Source organism: Aristolochia californica, unplaced genomic scaffold, assembly GCF_029961685.1.
Source record: "Aristolochia californica isolate CCGP_79_NKW_82.1479 unplaced genomic scaffold, dmAriCali1.0.hap1 SCAF_4, whole genome shotgun sequence".
Classification (NCBI taxonomy): domain Eukaryota; kingdom Viridiplantae; phylum Streptophyta; class Magnoliopsida; order Piperales; family Aristolochiaceae; genus Aristolochia; species Aristolochia californica.
In genome coordinates, this window is record NW_027182103.1 from 8,667,076 (window position 1) to 8,689,577 (window position 22,502).

General features: G+C 34.1%; 3 protein-coding genes across 6 annotated transcripts in view; all 3 read left to right on the plus strand.

Moving 5' to 3' along the window:
* The window catches only part of LOC137963086 (uncharacterized), a 53,815-nt gene extending 49,623 nt beyond the window's left edge, over positions 1–4,192 (plus strand). The window contains exons 6-8 of the mRNA XM_068810267.1: positions 21–68; positions 3,289–3,456; positions 4,152–4,192. Of these exons, the coding sequence (XP_068666368.1) occupies positions 21–68; positions 3,289–3,456; positions 4,152–4,160 (225 nt within the window). The 3' untranslated portion in view covers positions 4,161–4,192. The remainder of the gene's footprint in view (positions 1–20; positions 69–3,288; positions 3,457–4,151) is intronic.
* Positions 4,193–9,259: 5,067 nt separating this feature from the next.
* On the plus strand, positions 9,260–15,064 carry LOC137962623 (uncharacterized). Of its 4 annotated transcripts, XM_068809611.1 has the most exons (12): positions 9,260–9,342; positions 10,894–10,954; positions 11,031–11,089; positions 11,186–11,285; positions 11,413–11,536; positions 11,719–11,780; positions 11,930–12,075; positions 12,518–12,685; positions 13,382–13,556; positions 13,837–14,012; positions 14,127–14,391; positions 14,469–15,064. In XM_068809611.1, the coding sequence occupies exons 2-7, from the start codon at positions 10,942–10,944 to the stop codon at positions 12,043–12,045; spliced, it is 474 nt and encodes a 157-aa protein (XP_068665712.1). In that variant the 5' UTR covers positions 9,260–9,342; positions 10,894–10,941; the 3' UTR covers positions 12,046–12,075; positions 12,518–12,685; positions 13,382–13,556; positions 13,837–14,012; positions 14,127–14,391; positions 14,469–15,064. The 4 variants fall into 4 exon arrangements, with proteins under 4 accessions (XP_068665712.1, XP_068665711.1, XP_068665713.1 ...); XM_068809610.1 differs by having other exon boundaries at positions 14,127–15,064; XM_068809612.1 differs by having other exon boundaries at positions 10,894–10,934; positions 14,127–15,064.
* On the plus strand, positions 15,049–15,572 carry LOC137963087 (uncharacterized). The gene is made up of 2 exons (XM_068810269.1): positions 15,049–15,153; positions 15,282–15,572. Exons 1-2 carry the CDS (start codon positions 15,049–15,051, stop codon positions 15,570–15,572), a joined length of 396 nt encoding a protein of 131 aa, XP_068666370.1.
* Positions 15,573–22,502: the final 6,930 nt, after the last annotated feature.

A 22,502-nucleotide genomic window follows, 5' to 3' on the forward strand; every position in this document is an offset into this window, starting at 1 on the left:
TAATTGTGTTCACTTGTTAGATTGGTTCTTTCCCAGGTTTTGAGGATGGTGATTTTCATTCAGCAAAGGTATTGTGTCCTGGAGCTTCAGTTTAGTGTCCAGCTGAGAATTGCTTGCTTTTTGTAGATTGAGAGGTAGGTAGATATTCCTACAAAATGTCTGAATATTTTCTTAGTGTTTTTGTTTGAGATGGTCCTATTAGGTCCATGAGGGTTTTTATGAACTCTTTTAAGATGTGTTTGTGCCAATAGGAAATAATAGGGAAAAATACATGAAAAAGGTGAAATCTGAGAAAGAGATAGAGAGAGAATGAGAAGGGAGAGAAGAGAATGAGAAAAAAACTCTAGTCTGCCTTGTGTGTCGTGCACAACACCATCTCTGTTTAATAATCTTGATTAGAATAATCACAAAAATGCCCTTCACTTACGGTTAATGACTTAACTCTTTATATCTCCTATTCTACTTATCCTATGTACATGAAATTTGAACCATAGACATAATTAAACATACAGAACAAGATAACATAGAAATATAAATCAGATAAATCAGATAATCAAAATGCCCTTGAGCAAATTTTCTAACAATATAAATAGAAAAATTTTCATTTGACCGAAAAATTCTGGCTTTTCTGCCTGTTTTAAAGGATGGATATCACCCCATTTCCTCTTGTCTAACTAAATGTTATACTTGATTAGAAATGGAGTTTCCTATTGCTGCTATAGAAATGGGGGAAAAAAAAGAAACATTAAGGTAGTCCTTGATTTTGTTTTGATAATAATGAGGTGGATTCCATTAAGAGAGCTCTTAGCGGAGGAAAACGTACACAAACTAAAAAAACAAGATGAAAAAAGAAAAGAAAGCAACAAAGCAGGACCACGACAAATAGTGCCAAGGCAAGCTTTGAGTGCGAATGAGGTTTCTATAGCAAGGTGCTGCCGGGAAACCACTTCCCTAGCTAACATATTGACAATGCTATTGGCACTTCTTGGGTGTGCTGCCAAGATACCTCCATATCTCTACATAAATCCTCAATTTTGTCAAAATACATTGAAAATTGTCCAACAGGTGATTTCTTCCTACTAGCTCCACTGATGACAACCGCAAAGCCCCCTTCAATGTGTAAAAGGGTGGTGAATCTTCCGTCATTAAGTTGAATGCCCTGCAATAGGGTCCTCAACTCTACTAAAATAGCATCCCCAAGACCAAATGGAGCAAAGTAAACAAAATGGATGTTACCTCTAGAGTCTCTAGTTCACACCACTAGACATGGACTACCTCACGAGCTACCATCAAAGTTTAACTTTTAACTAACCTCAAGCAGAGTCCAAGTGACAAGATTGGGAATGATGTGATTCAATAAGTTAATTATTATTTTCCAGTTTCTTCTAAGAAGACTTGGGAGATGGGAGGTGTCATGAAGTTTGCTTGTGCAAAAAGCAAGCAATTTTTTTGTTGCTTCAGTAATTCCTCCCACAAACTTTTACTTACCTTCAAGGTAGTTCTTGACAATTCACCCTTCTTACCTCCAGCTTGTCTTTTGTAATTTACAAACTTTTTCCTTTGGTTTTTACTGTCAACGTAAACAGTACGAATTAGTTTTTCTATTGTTTCCTATGGCAGCACAAATACAAGGAAACCGGTTAAAGGGTTTTTTCCCCAATAGGAACAATTTCCATTGGGAAAGTAGTAACAGGGAAAATGATTTCTCATCATTTGTTTTCCTATGGTGGCACAATCAGTACTTTAGTATCATCTGACATGTTATTGTACATTGCTTACTATAAAGACCCTTTCCTGTAAGAGCCATGCAATTAGGAGAGCAGATTTGGAAACGAGGATGCTGGAAACAGTGTACCCAGTTTCTAATGAAAAAAGTAGTCGCTTATGGAGCAGGATCAGGGATGAGCTAGGATTGCAAAATGGTGCTATGAAATCTCTGGAGACTGATATGGATCATTTACTGAGCCTTGGCACTTGATAAAGTCAGGGGAGAGCGAGCTTCTTGTAATTAATTACAGGTATTCCTTGCTCAACATCTGTAAGTAAATGCATGCTAAGACATCTTAAGCTTTATAGCGCCTTTCATGTGGGTATTTATTATCTTTATTTTTTGCTTTAAGACTTTATGGATTATGGATACTACTACATGGCAAATCAAGGAAGTCATTCAAGGTTTGAAATTTCCGCAAAGCAAATTTACTTTGATCTAACTCTATATTTACTAAATCGGTGTTCCCCCTTTTTTAAGGATCTCTGAATATTATGGAGATCTGTGACCAGATTATTATGGAGAAACTGTTCTGCCTGGTATTAAACCTTACATCTTTCTATTGTTATTCTAAGAGTTCTTTCTATCATCTGCTCAAGTATTTGTTGAAGACTCTTTATAACTTGAATTTATGTATTACATATGTTAAATTGGGTCGATGGCCCTATCCCAAAAAGACTAGCTACTTAGGAAACCTTTTCTCCCGGTTAATAAACTCAAAATCTTTGTATCCACTAATCCATGCGGGACTATTTCTTAACACTCCCCCTCATGTGTAGACCCACTCTTTTTTTGTGGCTTTACAAGTGGATAATTTAGGTGGAGGCCCGCATACTGAGTGGTTGACTTTGATACCATATTAAGTCGGGTCCAAGCAGCCACTGACTTTTTGTTGAACTTTTTCCATTGAAATGCAAGAAGATGTGACATTCAGTTGAGTGTTGACATTCCGGAATGCACAGAACTTGCACAACAGTTGCAAGAAGGTTCTTTCTGGAGTCAGGCAAGAGGATCTGCTGTTGAAATCACAGAATCAGAGGCAGTTGCAACATCTTCGGAGAAGGTAAGCAACCTCAGGATACATTGAATTGAACAAAGCCTATTAGAGATTCATTTTCCATAAAAAAATGTAAAGCTAATAGGATTTATAATCATATTAACTTGTATGAGTATCTCGAAAGCTTACTTTAAAAAGTATGAAAAATCTAGAGAGAGAGAGAGAGAGAAAGAGGAGAGAAAAGAGGCACAAACTCTGAACGAGCTGAGTTGGGGGTTGTGCACAACCCCCAATGCTATTTCTTAGGTTTTAAGTCCTAAATTATAGAAATAAAAAATGCCCCTCTTATATAGAAAACACCTATTCCCTTATACTCTCATTCTCCTCTTCCTATGAATATAAAAATTTGTACACAAAATAAATCAAACATACTGAACAAGGTAGTGCCATAATATAAAATATCTGATCATGTAAAATGACCAAAATACCCTTTAGCTGATTTTCTCACTCGACCTTTGTGCAGGTTGGAGTTGCTCAACAGTGGTTTGATGAATTGGATAACCTAGCCTTCTCAAAAGATGGGATGGAAATGCGTATTGATGATGAAGAGAGAAATTCAAATGAAGATTCTGAAGATGAGAAAAGTGTGCATATTGATTGTGCAGACAATATCAGTCCAGGGACCAGTGAGGTATTAGTCTTTTTCTCTTTTTTTCTTTTCCGTGAAGTTTTCTTGTTTTACTCATTATTTCTGAATTTAGCATGCATAGCCATGCCTTATAAGGGTTACCTTTATATTGGAATATTATTACATATGCCTGACCTAAAGAACTTAGTTATTTTTCTGTTGCTAAGAGTTTATCCAAGTTGGTCTAGGGTACCATATCAGGGTGGGTGGTCAAATCTGTCTGGGTTACTGTATCTCATGGTGCTCTCAATCAGAGATTTCTTGGTTGAGACTTGATCATCATCTAGGCTGAGAACAAATGATAAGTATTATTGGAAAATGTCGAAGCTCTAAAAAATAAGAAAAATGCTTGAGACGTTAGTACAGTAATTTAATTATTTTGACAAATATAATAATGGAATTCTAAGTAGTTATTTCTCTTCAAAAACAGAAAAAAAGAAGTAAAATACAACCATTATGAATTGAAAGCACTTAGTCTTTCGATTTGTTCTATTTCTTTGCTCATTTTAAAGTTTTAACAATACGTTGTTATCTACTGGTTTTGATCACTTGTAGGCCACCTTTTTATTATTGATTTCAATTATGAGGTATCAACTGTGGGATTCGTTAGATTGAAACATTTTAATTGTAATTTTATTTTAATTTTTTGATCCAGACCTTGCATCATCTAATTTGAGATAACTTTATGGTTATTGCAGTTTGGATGACTTGAAAGCGTTCATTTAGTATTTGGTAGTGATGTTTTTGTAATGTCATTTATTGTATCTTAAGAAATGATTTACTGAAGAAGTTCTTCTGTGAAGACCATGTAAGAGAACTTTTGGATACATAGTCATTAAAATTTTACAATATCATCATATAATGTTTTACTCAGTTAAATCGTTTGAATTGGATAAAATTCACAGTATTCTGTAGACTAATGTACTGTTTTGAAACCAAGTTGTCTTTGATCTGAGTCAAACTGGCAAAATTAAAGATGTCTTCGCAGAGTCAGTTAGCAACGAACTTGCTTGCTGGATGTGCAAGATCTGGCTTTTGAGTGATGCATAATTCTTGATTATTATATGGTTTTTTCTTTCAACCTTGGTTGTCATTGCAGTTAACTGAAAAGAAAAAAACAATTATTGGCAATGAGCAAGCCAAATTAGTAATTAGCTATTAGATAAATACCCATATACATATAAAAATATATATACACATATATAGATATAGATATATTGATATTGGGAAAGAAGGTAGGACTCAAGTTCTGCCAATCTTGCCTATATTGTTATGGTCTTGGGTGGTTAAGTACCTAGCCAATACTACCCAAAAGATCGGCCTGTTAGGAGCAGAGATGTTAGGGTCTTCCCGGGCCATGGATATCGTCACCCTTCTTGCTTCTCTTCCCTCCAGGTTTGCTCTTGACATGGAGAGGAGTTTCCTGTGTTTAGTGTGTGTAATAGTGAAAACGAGTTGAGCCTTGGAGGAGGCTCGACCTAGACCTCAGAAGGGAGAATCCGACCTCTAATTTTCTAATTGATTCAATGCTTGATTTCAATAAAACCCTTCTCCCCTATAAATAGGATTAGGGACGCAAATGACAAACCCAACCCGTGGGTCACCAAGTCATGAGAATTACAATTAAACCAAACCAAACTAACATACATAAATGGGGTCAGTATTCGCCCACTGCACTAAAATCTCCCAGTCGCCCTGAATTCGGCAAGCCTGCAACACCTGAGCTGGAGTGGAAAACACCCGTCCCTCCTGCAGCGGTGGCAAGGGTGTATGTAGCAATAGAGAGTTGCTATTGAAGGCCTTCAATTGTGAGACGTGAAAGACATTATGGAGCTTAACATCTGGGGGAAGCTACAAGCGGTACGGAACTATGCCAATGCGTTCCAGCACTGGAAAGGGCCCATAAAACTTGGGATAATTTGTGATGCTTGGAGGCCATTAGGCAGAGCCGCCGGTAATGTTGAAGACGAAGCCACACATAATCCCCTGAGAGAAGGCCACTTCACGGTGGTTTTTATCATAAGAGAGTTTCATTGCTTATTGTGTGACTTGGAGATGAGTCCGCACCTGGCTGAGCATTGCATCTTGTTCTGCTAAAGCCTGGTCCAGGGTGGCCACCTTGGAAGAACCAGGTTCATACGATAAAAGTCGGGGTGGATCTTTGCCATATACGACCTTGAAAGGAGTTGTGCCAAGTGCGCTGTGGTAAAAAGATGTTATAACAGAATTCTGCCTATGCCAGCCCCCTAAATACAGAGTACCAAACCCTAAAAACACTAAACCCTAACCCTAATAAAAAATTTAGACCCTAAATCGTAACACTAAATCCCATAATTATGCACAAATAACCCCAAATTAGGCACTGAAAGTAAAATTAACTCAAATACAACACTCATTTAATCAGAAAAAAAATTAGGGTTTAGTCATACTTTCTAAAATTTGGGGAAAACCGAAGCCAACGGCTGAAATCGAAGCTGAATGGGGAAATCGATGCCGAATTGAAGTAGAAATTAAGAAATCGAAGCCCAAATGTCAAAATCGAAACCGAAATAGGGGAAATTGCATGAAATCAGAAGATATTTTGGGGGCAAAGAGAATAGTGAGAGGGAGAAGGGAGTGAGATGTCGAAAGGGAGAAGAGAGACTTGAGGTCCGACTCTCCACTAACGACCTCAACCCCCCCGCTGTCTTGAGCCAACTTAGGTGTTCTATTAATGACTTTTAGGGATCTAGGCTGAGTTCTAATTCTAAGTTATAACACCTTAGTAGAGATTTGGAAAGATTTGACTCGATAAAACCTCGCCCAAAGTCTTAACTAGAGACTATTCAAGCAAACCATTGCTTAACTCAATTAGACCTTGCCTCATTTTGGACTCTAAAGTGGATTCAAAGGTCCCAACAAGGAGCCCCGAGTTTTAATCATAGGACCATATGTAACACAAAAATAGACAAAAGTGGAGGGTTTTCATATATTGGTCATTAGTATTTATACAATGTATATAATTCACTACTTTGATCATTGTTTTTGTACTTTGAGTTATACACAACATAAATATGTACTAAATGAGAATTTTTTTTTTTAAAGAGAATGCTAACAACCCATATAACTAACTAAATTGTAGAATCCATATTCATGAATTGTGAATTTTTATATTCATTAAGTTCACTCACATATCGAGTGAGTCAGATCACACTAAGACTTAGATGAGTCGAGTGGAAGAACATTACTCAATCATTCTATTTTGGTCAAGTCCTTTTTCAACTTGCTCTTGAACTTACGGATCACAATTTAATTTGAATTATTATATGTTCAAATTGATTTTTTTTCATTTAAAGATCTAGAAAATTTTCTACTAATTTTGCTCGTTTAACCTTTCTTAAGATGGTGGGAAACAGTGTCTTATCACCTCCATGGAATACAGTTACACACTGCAATTTATCTTCATATCCGTATCATTTGACTTCGATTTTGTAGTCATGTTCTTGCGTGCCTCGTGGTAAAAATTGAAGTTCAAGTTGGTAGTTAGTCTTGTTGATGGAAGTAAAACATGAAATCAAATTGTAGTCGTTGTTTTAATTACTACAAAAGAATTTAATTTAAAAAAATTAATAATAAATTATTTTAATCATATATATAAATATATTATGATAAATATAATTCTAAATATTTTTAAGAATTTAATTTATTTAAGTAGCTTAGTTGTCAACTGTCGTTTAATACCGTGAATGTTAGGGGCGAGTTGAAGCATTTACATGGGGTAAGTCTAACCGGTAGCCCTAACTTGCCCTATTCCAAAAGTGGGTCAACTCGATCGAATAACAAGGGTGGCTCGCTAAGTGGGTCGCCAGGGAAATGGCTTCGTTGAACCAACAAAGTAGCGACTGTTAACAATAGAAGGTTGAAGATGAGCTCCACTAATGGAAAAGATCAAAGTTTTTTTATTTTTTATTTTTGTTTTATCATGAAGATTCCACGACTAATAATTCAACAACGACAATTAGAGTGTAAGGTAATTTTATTGTGTGTTAGTGAGTACAATAGAAAGTATAGTAGAAATTGTTGAAGGAATTTATTAATAAAATAGTCTTATATATTTAAAATTTGTAAGATAGTTTTATTTAACTTTTCTATTAATAAGTGAAGATAGATTTTAACTTGACAACATTAAAAAATAATTTTAAAATTTAAATAATAATTAATTAAACATTAAATTAAGATGATAAAAGTAAAATGATTAAACAAATCCTTAGTTTTATAATAAGAAAATATTAATGAAATTATAAAATTTAAAATATCATATTTTTTATTTTTAAAAAGTAATTAAATATAATATAAAAATCATAAATTTAGAAAATTAAAAAAAAGAGGCTGTTTTATTATATAAATTTACTTTGATAGATTTAACTTTTATAAGATAGTTTTATATGACTAAACTAAAATATATTTTAAATATTTTTATAATAATAATTAATTAAACATTAAATTAAGATTAGAAAAGTAAAATGATTAAACAAATCCTTAGTTTTATAATATCCAAATTATAATCAAATTATTACTTTCGAAATATCTAATTTTTATATTTTAAATAGTAATTAAATATAATGTTAAAATAGTGAATTTAGATAATTAAAAAAAGAGTTTTATTATATAAGATTACATTTAACTTGGATAAGATTTTAACTTGTTTTAAATTAATAAATAATTAAAATTTATTTACTTTTAATAATTTATACAATAGAGTGTTAAGTTGAGGGGAGTGTGAATGAGGTGTGGATAATACAGGTAAGAGCAACCGAAACGGTTAGAAGTCTGTTAGAATCATAATTAAAATTTAACTAACTCATGTTAGAATCATGAGTAGGGCGTGTGATTCTTCAATAAATACCAAGGGAACTCCTGTATTCCTCACTTTCTTCCGCCTGAGAGGAGATATCAGATATCAGAGAGAGTGAGATTGCTGATCGCTGCAATGTCTTCCGCAGTGGTTCTTGCTACCCCCATCCGCCCTACCGACTTATTCTTCGATGCCTACACCACCTCCATACCCGCACGACGATGCCCCGATCGCCCCCCCCACCTGGCCGTCACCGTCACCCGCATCGAGACGCTCTTCCTCGCTTCTCCTCCCGGCGGGACCCTCAACATGGAGAGCCGCTCCTTCCGCCTCGACTACGCCTCCCTCTCTTCCCGCTTCGGCTGGCGCCGCACCGTCGTCTCCGCCCTCTCTGGTTTCCAGCTGTGGCCCCAAGCCCTCCAACGCATTATGTCCGAGCTCCCCTCTTTCTCCACACCACCGGCTTCCACCGATACTCAGCTCCTTCTCCACCTGGATGTGCACCAGATGTCCGAAGAAGAAGAAGAACCGCAGGTCCCCACGGTTCGCAGCTTGAAGAGGGAGTTAGGTGCCCTTGAACCAGAAGTAGCGAAGAGAAAGAAAGTCGCCGTCGCTTAGTGTCGTCGTTTTTTTTTTCTTTTCTTGAGACCTTCTTTTGTAAGAATTAATGCAGTTAATATTAATACAATCACTCTTTTCTTTCTTTTTTTCTTTCTTTCTTCCACGTCGTCTATAAGATTTCTTTCCTACGAATTAAAGCAGTTAAATATTAATACAATCATTCTTTTCTTTATATATCTTCTTCGTCTCTACGATTTCTTTCTTTCAACTTCTGTTGAATGAAACACCAGAGACCCAAGCAAGAACCCACCCCCGAAAACATCCCATTTACCGCCAAAAAAAAACAAAAACGCAAAAGCAGCAGAAACTATAAACAACGGATATGGAGGACAATTTGGTAATTTCCTTTCTATTTTTCTTAGCGTATTACTGCTGTTCTTTGTTCATTTCGGAAGAGATCAAGTTTCGCAAGCGCCATTCAGACCTCATCGCAGGTAAGTCAGGTTGCCTATGGAATTGGATTCTTCTGGTCTTGAGTGCACTCATCGATTTGTTGTTATTCTTTGTGAAATTGCAACACAGTGTTCTATGTTCTTCTATACAAGTAGGGTTTTGAATCTTTCGATACAATGTTGGTGTTAACCGATTAGGGCTTTGGCAATGGTTGAAATTTTTTACTGAAAGATGCGTTGATCTTGCGCTGGTTGTTTTTTTTTTTTTTTGGCGGTTCAGAAACTATAAACAACGGATGTAGTGTTTTAAATGTGATACTAGGTTTGGGAAGGGGTCGGTGGGGATTCGTTTTTGAGGAATGAGAGAGGGGTCCAATCCCTGTTTTTTGCTGGAAAAGTAGAAAAGAAGTAGAAGAGGAAGAAATAGAAACGAAAAAGTAAAAAAGAAAGATCAACTTTATATTTTTTGGGGCTTCTCTTTCTCTTCATTTTGTTCCCTTCTCTGTTGGTTTTACACATGGTCTAGTAGCTTATCTGCCTGGTTCTCCCATAGCTTACTCTGCTTCTGTCATTAACTTGTTTCTCAAATCTGTGTTTAAGATGTGCTCCATATATGACCAATAAATCCCACTTAGACATATGACCAATAAATCCCACTTAGACACTGAACTTATTCAGTGAGTTTTACGTCTTTTTTTTTTCTGTACTTTTCTCTCTGCCTCTCTGTACCGGTGTCGTTCAGAAAGGGTGTAATTTCAGAAACCTTCCATACTTGTTTTCTATTAGAAACTCTTGTTGCTTTTGGTGATCAAACATAGTCAGCCACTGCCGTAGGTAACTAGCAAGAACACAGTACACAATTATGGCCTCAGTTACTGCTGTAGGTAACCACCAAGAACACAATACACAATTATGACCTCAGCCTCTTTGTTGCTCACCTATCTTGGTATCTTTGTCGATAAATGGAACTGCCAATAATTATAGATAGAGGTCCTTGTCATCACCGATTGTTTATGCAAATTACCAATAATAATAGCCGACAACAGCAATTTTTTACGGCATTGCGGACTTCTGCTTAATGACAATTGTTTTAAGGGAAATTTAGTCACCAACTATAAAGTGTTGTTGAAGACCCTAAATCCCTGTGAATGAGCAACTAATTGGTTTGTGAGGAGTGTATACCCTAGGGGTATCTAACTGAGAAACTGTGTTGATCATTTCATTACGTAGCTCATACAAGCCCTTGTAATCATCGTTATGTGGCTCAACTTCATGCTCAAATTGTTTTGGAAATGACTGCAGAGTTTTGGATATCAAGTTAACTTTAAGGTGAGGTTTGTTGACTAATGGGAAAATGTCAGCTGCCGTTTGGAATCTGCCATTCGGATGAGGAATTGTAGGACAAAATCACATGATATAAAATATTTTAGCATGGCAGCCAGAGCCTGTTCCATGAATGATCTATATGAGAGACTTTTGTACCTTTAATAATTCTAATTTTGTCATCATATTAATTATATTTATTTTTGTGCTTCAATTTTTATTATATGATTCTGTTTTGATATGGAATCATTTACTGGGCCTTGGCACTAGATAAAGTCAGGGGAGAGCGAGCTTCTTGTAATTAATCACAGGTATTCCATGCTCAACATTTGTAAGTAAATACATCCTAAGACATCTTAAGCTTTATAGCGTCTTTCATGTGGGTATTTTATTATCTTTATTTTCAGCTTTCAGACTTTATGGATTATGGATACTGCCGCATGGCAAATCAAGGAAGTCATTCAAGGTTTGATTTTTAACTTACTTTGATCTAACTCTATATTTACTAAATCGGTGTTCCCCCTTTTAAGGATCTCTGAATATTATGGAGATCTGTGACCAGATTATTATGGAGAAACTGGACTTATTGAAGGAAATATCTACCATTCAGTTGCAGCAGAATGTTGATCCTGTTGATCCACTAAATAAGCTTCTATATACTGGTTTGATGTCATCTCTCACAACTTTTGGCAATAACATATTATTTTGTGATGCAGGTATCTTGTTTCTATTTGGATCTGTGACCATAATTATGTTTTAATGATTGTATTCTCTATGCATGTTAACAAGCTTCTCAAAGGATTTTGAAATGTCTTAAAGGATCTAAAGACATCTCAACTTTTCAGTTAACAAACTTTGGGGCACTTGGTCTACCTTATTGGCTGGTATGCTCTCCAGAAAGTATTTTTGATAGGTAAATTACAAGTATCTACATGGTTGCTTTGTCATATTTTTTATGCTAGCTTGGTGTAGCATTTTATGAAATAGCAAGCTGTCTTTTTTCTTATTTGCAGTTTGTCTTTCTGCATTTAGGTGAATTAGATATGTTATAGATAAAACTTTGACCGATTTGTGTTGCTCTCACCTATATTTCAGTGGGAATTCATATGATGATAAGCCAAGGAACTATTTTGCTCAGCATTTCAATGTTCTGCCTGGTATTAAGCCTTACATCTTTCTATTGTTATTCTAAGTGTTCTTTCTATCATCCGCTCAAGTATTTGTTGAAGACTCTTTATAACTTGAATTTATGTATTACATGAAGCTGCCACTGACATTTCGTTGGACTTGTTCCACTGAAATGCAGGAAGATGTGACATTCAGTTGAGTGTTAACATTCTGGAATGCACCAAACTTGAGCAACAGTTGCAAGAAGGTTCTTTCTGGAGTCAGGCAAGAGGATCTGCTGTTGAAATCACATAATCAGAGGCAATTGCAACATCTTCGGAGAAGGTAAGCAACCTCAGGATTCATTGAATTGAACAAAGCCTATTAGAGATTTATTTTCCATAAAGAATGTATTAGTATCTTGAGAGCTTACTTTAAAAAGTATGACAAATCTAGAGAGAGAGGGAAGGCGAGAGAATGAGCAAGAGGAGAGAAAAGAGGCACAAAATCTGAACGAGCTGAGTTGGGGGTTGTGCACGACCCCCAATGCTATTTATTAGGTTTTAAGTCCTAAATTATAGAAATAACAAAAATGCCCCTCTTATATAGAAAACACCTATTCCCTTATACTCCCATTCTCCTCTTCCTATGAATATAAAAATTTGTACACAGATTAAATCAAACATGCTGAACAAGGTAGTGCCATAATATAAAATATCCGATCATATAAAATGACCAAAATACCCTTGAGCTGATTTTCTCACACGGCCACACGGCCTTTCTGCAGGTTGGAGTTGCTCAAGAGTGGTTTGATGAATTGGATAACCTAGCCTTCTCAAAAGATGGGATGGAAATACCCATTGATGATGAAGAGAGAAATTCAAATGAAGATTCTGAAGATGAGAAAAGTGTGCATATTGATTGTGCAGTCAATATCAGTCTAGGGACCAGTGAGGTATTAGTCTTTTACACTTTTTTTCTTTTCTGTGAAGTTTTCTTGCTTTACTCATTATTTCTGAATTTAGCAAGCATAGCCATGCCTTAAAAGGGTTACCTTTATATTGGAATATTATTACATATGCCTGATGTAAAGAACTTAGTTATTTTTCTGTTGCTAAGAGTTTATCCAAGTTGGTCTAGGGTACCTTATCAGGGTGGGTGGTCAAATCTGTCTGGGTTATTGTATCTCATGGTGCTCTCAATCAGAGATTTCTTGGTTGAGACTCGATGATCATCTAGGCTGAGACAAAATGATAAGTATTATTGGAAAATGTTGAAGCTCTGAAAAATAAAAATAAAATGCCTGAGACGTTAGTACAATAACGTAATTCTTTTGACAAATATAATAATGGAATTCTAAGTAGTTATTTCTCTTAAAAAAAGAAAGAAAATACATCCATTATGAGTTGAAAGCACGTGGTCTTTTGATTTGTTCTATTTCTTTGTTCATTTTAAAGTTTTAACTATACGTTGTTATCTACTGGTTTTGATCACTTGTAGGCCACCGTTTTATCATTGATTTCAGTTTTGAGGTATCAACTGTGGGGTTCGTGAGATTGAAACATTTTAATTATTTACCACCATTTTAAAGCTCCTCAATGCTGGAATTATTTATGCTATTTCAGACAACTCATGGGTAAGCTCAGTGCAGGTTGTACCAAAAAGGGTGGAATGATGGTGGTGAAAAATGACAACAATGAGTTTATTCCTACAAGAACAATCACGGGTTAGCGTGTATGTATGGATTACCGCAAGTTGAACAAAGCAACAAGGAAGGATCATTTTCCACTTCCCTTCATTGATTAAATGTTGGATCAATTGGCCAGGTATTCCTATTATTGCTTTTTAGATGGTTATTTGGGGTATAACCTGATTGCCATAGCCCCTGAAGTTCAGGAGAAAACTACATTCATATGCCCCTATGAAACATTTTCTTTTAGGAGGATGCCCTTTGGATTGTGCAATGCCCCAATGACATTTTGACGTTGCATAATGGTTATCTTTTCTGATATGATGGAAGATATAATGGAAATTTTCATGGATGACTTTTCAATTTTTGGTACATCTTTTGACCATTGTTTACATAATTTAGCTCTTGTTTTGCAGAGATGTGAATATAAAAATCTAGTCCTAAACTTGGAGAAGTGTCATTTCATGGCTTAAGAAGGGATCATGCTTGACCATAGAGTGTCATCTAAAGGAATTGAGGTTGATCGAATAAAATTGCAACCATAGAAAAACTACCACCTCCAAAGAATGTGAAGGGAATCAGAAGCTTTTTGGTACATGCCGGATTTTATAGAAGATTTATAAAGGATTTTTATAAACTCTCTAAACCTTTATGTATTCTTCTTGAAATAAATTCTGCATTTGACTTTGATGATGTTGGTTTGCAGGCCTTTAATGCAATCAAGGAGAAACTAATTTCAACACCAGTTATGACTGTACCTGATTGAAGTCAAGCTTTTGAAGTCATGTGTGATACAAGTGACTTTGCATTTGGAGCAGTGTTAGGACAAAGGCGAGACATTGTTTAGGGCCATATATTATGCAAGCCGAACATTGAATGAAGCTCAATTAAATTATACAACAACTGAGATGGAGATGCTTGTTGTGGTGTTTGCTTGTGACAAATTTCAGACTTACCTCATTGGTATAAAGGTGATAGTGTTCACTGATCATGCAACACTTCGTTATTTGTTTGTCAAGAAGGATGCTAAGCCTAGGTTGATTTGTAGGATCCTGTTTCTTCAAAACTTTTATTTGGAGGTTTGAGATATGTAAGGAAGAGAGAATTCAGTTGCTGATCATCTCTCTCGGCTAGAGCAAGAGAAAGTAAGACCAAATTCAGTGATCCAAGAAGCATTCCCTGATGAGCAGTTGTTTGCATGTGAGATCAAGCTTCCTTGGTATGTTGATATTGTAAACTACCTAGCTTGTAAAGTACTGCCACCAGATTTCACTTGCTACCAACGCAAGAAGTTTTTGCATGATGTGAAATATTGTCTTTGGGATGAGCCTTTGCTGTTCAAAAGGTGCCCTGATCAAATCATTCAAAGATGTGTGTTAGAAGAAGAGATGCAAGCCATTCTTCATCATTGCCATTTATCATCATATGGAGGACACTTTGGAGCAACACGAACAACAACTAAGGTACTTCAAAGTGGTTGCTTTTGGCCTTCTATTTTATGTGATAGTTATACTTTGGTGAAAACTTGTGAACGGTGCCAACATATGGAAAATATTTCAAGGCGTCAAGAGCTACCATAGTAAAATATCCTAGAGATTGAGTTATTTGATGTTTGGGGAATAAATTTTATGGGTCCTTTTCCTCCTTCGTTTGGCTTTGTTTATATTTCGTTAGAAGTTGATTATGTGTCAAAAGGGGTGGAAGCAATTGCTACAACAACAAACGATGCAAAGGTAGTGCTCAAATTTCTGCATAAGAAAATACTTACAAGATTTGACACTCCACGAGCTATTATTAGTGACGAAGGGACCCATTTTTGCAACAAGTTGTTTGACAACCTTCTTTCTAAATATGGTGTGAGCACATGATAGCACTTGGCTACCACCCTCAAACAATGGCCAAGCTGAAATTTCAAATCGAGAAATCAAGAACATCTTTGAAAAGACAGTCAACACCAATAGAAAAGGATTGGGCAAAGAAGCTTGATGATGTTTTGTGGGCATACCGTACAACTTTTAAAACACCTATCGGGATGTCTCCTTACCGATTAGTGTTTGGAAAAGCATGTCATCTCCCTGTTGAGTTAGAGCATAAAGCTTATTGGGCTATAAAGAAGTTTAATTTTGATTTGAAGGCAGTAGGGGAAAAATGACTATTTCAATTGAATGAGATGGATGAGTTCTAGAACTATGCTTATGAAAATGCAAAGATTTAAAAAGAATGGACGAAGAAATGGCATGACAGACAGATTCTTCATCGTGAGTTTGCTCTAGGACAAATGGTTTTACTTTTCAATTCACGATTCAAATTCTTCCCGAGCAAGTTAAAATCAAGATAGATTGGTCATTATACAATAGACAAAGTTTCTGCTTTTGGAGCGATAGACTTGAAGGACAAGACACGGAATATATTTAGAGTTAACGGTCAGAGGTTGAAGTACTATTATGGAGAACATGTGGAGAAGAATTGTGCACTTATTCCTTTTGGAGACCCTAATTGATGAAGATTGAAAAGTCTAGCTGTAGACTTTAAAACAAGCGCTTAGGGGAGGCAGCCCATAGAACTTTCTTTTATTCCTCTATTTTTATTTATTGTTATTTTATTTTATTTTTTTGAATAATTTGGATTTTGATGCAGGTTTATTTAGCATGAATAAAGAGCTGAAAATTACAAACTACGACTGAATCACCATGAAACCAATGAAGTTCCTTTCATTTCTTCAATCTTTCTCACTTTTGAATTACAATGAGGACATTGTTTAGTTTAAGTTAGGGTGTGTAAACTCCCATAGGTATTTTGTATTCTTGATTCTCTTACCAAACATGTATTTGAGTATGATTGAACTTTATGGGACTCTGAAATTTGTGATAGAGGATGGGATTGAGAAAAATTTTCAAAAATTTCTTTTATGTCAGGCTGAGTTTTGTGGGTACTTTGATTTAAATCTTTGTCCTTGAACATAATTGAGCACATAGTCAAATTTTTTTCTTTATTCCATTTTGCTTAAGAAGAGAATGAGTTGTATTAATTGGGTCAGTTCCATCTTGCTTTGCTCTAGAATCCATTGATGGATCCTTGAGGCAAAATCCTAGTTGATTCCAAATATTAGAGAAATGATCTAGGCATTTCTTGGTCAACTCCCTGATTTTCATAGTCGTCCTGATTATCATGCCATCATTGCATGGTGTATTTCCATAGTCAACCCCCTTGAGCCTTATGTTACTAAGCATTTATATGTTCTTTTAACTACATAAACCATTCCTGTTTTAAGCTTGAAAAACCATGAAATTACCTTTTACAGATTGAGAAAATACTTTGGTGGAAATTTACATTTAAAGAGAAAGTTAGTTCAAAGAAAATTATCCACATTATGTTTGCTCTGTTTGATCAAAGTGTGAAAAGAAAAGAAAAGAAAGTGAACGGTGAAAAAAAAAACAAATAGAGAAAACTCAATAAGTGGAGTGTGGATCACTTCAGATTTTTGTTAAAGGTCTACTTGGTACTACTTCATTGATTACAACAGCAATATTGTCATCAGTATGAGCATATTGTCAAGAAAGAATTATGGTTTGAGTTATGTGGAATTCTCTTTTATTGTTGTTTCCACCAAGTATTTTCCCAATTTGATTTGATTTTCTATATCCATTTCTTTCTTAGCCCTCACCCTGTGGCCTGTTATTACAACCCGATTAAAGACCTTTTGATCTCTGATTTTGGTGTTTGACTACATTAGTGGAGAAGATTTCTGAAAATTGGACTTATGGGGTTAAGTTTTGAGAGAATTCCTTTGGTTTTAGTTGATCTACTTTTATCTGAATTTGCAAGTGGTTTGGAATTAAATTAACTATATCACATACACATACTCAAGGTCTTAGCTTTAGGTTGAAGTAAACGTTGAACTCTTTCTTGACAAATTGCTAAAATTTTTATTGATTTTCCTATTGTCTTGATGTTAAAAGAGTAAGATACTAGTGATGAAATCTAAATTCAGATCATGGCTTGGCGAGTGATGATACGTCTCTATGGGGTCTAGTTGATATTGTCTATAGTGGTATTTTATTTTATTTTCTTTTTGTTTGATGACAAACAAAGTTTTAAGTTTGGGGGTGTTTGATGACTTGCATAATTTAGTGTATTTTATCAATTATTAACTTTAATTTGCAGTCTAATTTTATTTATTTTTATCGGTTTTAGGTTTCACTATTGTCATTTACTTTTATTTCAGATTTGAACAAAAGAAAGGTCTAGATTTCACCGATGCTATTTAAGAGTCAAGATCAAGTTGAATTTTGAAAAGATTAATTGGGACTTGGAGAGATTCAAGTAAGCAATTTGGACTTATGAGAGTTTCAAGCCTTGAGGCCTCTTCTTTTGCCTTGTTTTTTCACAAGCACGAGGAGAAAAAATGGGGATTCAAGGGAGTTGAGGAAAAAAGGGGGGGGAGAGAAAATTTTATTCGGAAGAGGAGGAAAAAGAGGCAAAAAGTAGAGAAAGGAGGAGAAGAAAAGTTCATTCGGTGGAGAGCTTTAAAAGAGGTTGTGATAGAGGGGAGAGAAGAGAGTTTTATTCTGGGGAGCTTTTGAAGGACGCTGCTGCAAAGAGGAGGACCGATGGCAAGATTATTTTTAGGATTCTTTTTCTTCTATTCCCCTTAAAAAACAAGATGGTGAATTTAGTTCATGTTAAATTTCAACGTTAAGCATACCTCTGTTAGACCAGACCTCCTCTTATAGCTTCCTCTCCATCAAAGGACACCAAACCAACGGGAAATTGACGCCATGTTAGGAAGTATGTTCATGAGTTTCATTTATGTTTTTATTGAGAAATTCATGATATAAAGATCCTACATGTGGTATCAGAGCTCCCCTCTCTGATATGGCGACATTTCGTGAAGAGCGATGCTCTGCGTACGCTCTTCGGTGTGTTCGTTCTTGGGTCTCCATGGAGAGCCACTGGTCGGCACTGTGCGTCGGCCGATGTCGTCACTGTCGAACAACGACGTTTGACTTCCAACAAGAGGCGGCGTCCGGCAAAAAGCTAACGGTGGAAGTCGAGCGTTGCCTCTACCCATGGCTAGAGGTTGAAGACGACCTCCAATGCGCAGAAATAAATAAATTTGAAACTTAGGCTAAAAAGTTTCATTTAAATAACGAATTGACCTAGTCCAATTGCACAAGATTGAGCTAGTTGAGATGAGTCGGAGAGGTTGACGCGACTCAAACTTTAAAGGTCGAATCAGGTGGTTTGGGTTGACTCGCCCGAGTGAAGACCGAATTGACTAAGTTCTCAAAATTAATTTGGCGCCAACGGGGATTCAAACCTGCACGCTGGAAAGAACTATGGTGCCAATGACCATTAATCCCAACTAGCTTTATGTATTATAGTTGGATACACATAAAAAATATATTAAAATTACAGTAATACGTTTTTATGCAATTTCAATAATCGTGCAAAATTTATTTAGGCTTTATGCATACTTCAGTTTTTTATGCATATTTTATGCTGATCTAAATATATGGATTATTAATTGATATTCATTTTAGTAATTATTTTTATGTCATATTTTTGGTATACATTTTAATATTTGAGTAATTGCTACAACATTCTTAATCATAGAGATATAATTATTTAACCCTACTGGGTAAATATTCTATTTAAGTGAGTAGTCAGGATGGGAAAGAAATATTTAAAAATAAATAAAATTCTAGATTGCGTACAGGCAAAAAATATCCCTTTACTAACAACTTTCTTGGTCCCATCATAAAGAGACATAATCACATATGTGTTATAATCTAATCCGACAGGAAAGATTATAATGATATGCTATTTATTTATTTGGATTATTTACATGGGTAAATATTCAATTTTTTTTGCTTCATTACATGTTAAGTAATTTCGTAGTTATTCTTGCTTCAAGGGTGGTTTGCTAAGTAGTTCGCCAGGGAAATGGCTTCGTTGAACCAACAAAGTAGCGACTGTTAACAATAGAAGGTTGAAGACGCGCTCCAATAATGGAAAAGATCATAGTTTTTTTTTTTTTTAATCATGAAGATTCTATGACTAAAAATTCAACAACGAAAATTATAGTGTAAAATAATGTTTTTGTGTTAGTGAGCACAATAGAAAGTACAATAGAAAGTGTAAAAGGAATTTATTAATAAAAATGTCTTATATATTTAAAATTTGAAAGATAGTTTTATTTAACTTTTCAATTAATAAGTGAAGATAGATTTTCGTTTGACATCATTAAAAAATAATTTTAAAAATTAAATAAAGTTAATTAATTTATATAAATAAATAAAAATAAAATACTTAAGAAAATATTCAATTTTTTAATTGCCAAAGTCTCACTTTTACTATATCTAACTTGTCAGTCTTAAAATAGTAATTAAATAAAATATAAAAATGATAAATTTATATAAATAAAAAAGAAAGTATTTTTATTATATAAAATTACTATGATAGATTAAAAAATTTTAAGATAGTTTTTAAATAAAACTAAAATGGATTTTAAATAATTTTAAATTAATAATTAATTTAACATTATATTAAGATGATAAACGTAAAATGATTAAAAAAAATCCTTAGTTTTATAATATCCAAATATTAATGAAATTATTAATTTTAAAATATCTTATTTCATTTTTTAAATAGTAATTAAATATAATATAAAAATTATAAATTTAAAAAATTAAAAAAGAGGGTATTTTATTATATAAAATTACTTTGATAGATTTAAATTTTATAAAATATTTTTATTTGACTAAAAAAAATATATTTCAAATATTTTTATATTAATAATAATTAAACATTAAATTATTAAATTTAGAAAATTGAAAAAAAGGGTGTTTTACTATATAATTTAGCTTGGTTAACCTTTGTTAAATTTGTGGGGAGATAAGTTATTTTATTAACTCCATTTAAGGGCTTATTTTGTGTATTTTAGAAAGTGTTGGAAGAAAATATAATTTTTTATTTTATTGAAAATTTCTTCTAATTTTCTTCTCAGAGAACTCATTCATGAGTAAATAATAAAGGTGTGTTTGAGTATTTTGAAAGGTGTTGGAAGAAAATATAAAATTTTAATTGTCTAAAATTTTTTCGCCATATGAAGACTAGAAAAAGTTCTTTTAATTTTTCTCGGTTAAACCTTTTTTAAAAGTGTGGGAAAACCAGTTTTTTATCACCTCGATTAAAGAGTAAATATTTAAGAGCTAAGTTCTTCTAATTTTGCTCATTTAACCTTTATTAACTCTGTTAAAAATCCTGTTTTTTTATCAACTCCATTGAAAAGTTTAGGGGCATGTTTGGAAGAAAATATAATTTTCATTTTATTAGATTTTTTTTAAATTTAAAGATCAAATATTTTTTATTTTTCTCGTTTAACCTTTCTTAAAATAGTGGAAAAAAATAATTTCTTATCACTTATATTTATTCACTTCGATAAATATGCAAACTTATTCACTTTGATTTTTCAGTCATATTGATGTTATCCTTAAGCCAAAAATTGAAGTTCGAGTTGAAATTTCCTATTGCTGACCAAAGTAAATCAGAAAAACAAATTTTTGTCCTTGTTATATTTATAGTAAATAATTAATTTTTTTTTAAAAAAATAAATAGAATTAAATTATTTTTATTTATTCGGTTGTATTTAAATATCGTTTGATAAATATAGTTAAGCTAAAAATTTTTAGATAGTTAAATTATCATTTTAATTTATTTATGTAGCTTAAGGTAAAATATATTGAATGGGCCGACGACGATAGTTTCGACGGGAAAATTGCTTTCCTGGAAGATGTTTTCCGCCTTAGTAGACTTAAATTTTGCGGGTTTTTAAAGACTTGTATAGTGCATGGAAGTCGGGACCTGGTGTCATGATTCTTGACCTGGCCGAGTTGACTCAGATTTAAAATTGATTGGGTTAAGTTAGCGATTCAGGGTTTAGGGTAATACTCGAACTTGAATCTTCTATAATGGGTGGGTTTTCTCCAACTTATCCCAAATCTCACTTAAGTATGTCGATGTCTTGAGCCAACTTAGGTGTTCTACTTATGACTTTTAGGGATCTAGGCTGAGTTCTAATTCTAAGTTATAACACCTTGGTAGAGATTTGGAAAGATTAGGCTCGGTAAAACCTCGCCCAAAGTCTAACTCAAGACTATTCAAGCAAACCGATGCTTAACTCAAGTTTGACTCATTTTGGACACTAAAGTGGACTCAAAGGTCCCAACAAGGAACCCCGAGTTTTAATCATAGGACCATATGTAACACAAAAATAGACAAAAGTGGAGGGTTTTCATATATTGGTTTTTAGTATTTATATATATAATTCACTTCTTTGATCATTGTTTTTGTACTTTTGAGTTATACACAACATAAATATGTACTAAATGAGAAAAGTTTTTTTTTTTTTTTAAAGAGAACGCTAACAACCCATATAACTAACTAAATTGTATAATCCATATTCATGAATTGTGATTTTTATATTCATTAAGTTCACTCACATATCAAGTGAGTCAAATCACACTAAGACTTATACGAATCGAGTGGAAGAACATGACTCAATCATTCTATTTCGGTCAAGTCCTTTTTTGACTTGCTATTGAACTTTCGAATCACAATTTAATTTGAATTATTATATGTTCAAATTGATTTTTTTTTCATTTAAAGATCTAGAAAATTTTCTACTAATTTTGCTCGTTTAACCTTTCTTAAGATGGTGGGAAACAGTGTCTTATCACCTCCATGGAATACGATTACTCACTTCAATTTATCTTCATATCCCTATCATTTCACTTCGATTTTGTAGTCGTGTCCTTGCTTGCCTCGTGGTAAAAATTGAAGTTCAAGTTGATAGTTAGTCTTGTTGACGGAAGTAAAACATGAAATCGAACTATAGTCGTTGTTTTAATTACTACAATTTTTTTTTAAATAATAAATTATTTTAATCATATATATAAATCTATTATGATAAATATAATTCTAAATATTTTTAAGAATTTAATTATCAATTTAATTTATTTAAGTAGCGTAGCTGTCAATTGTCGTCTAATACCGTGAATGTTAGGGGCGAGTTGAAGCA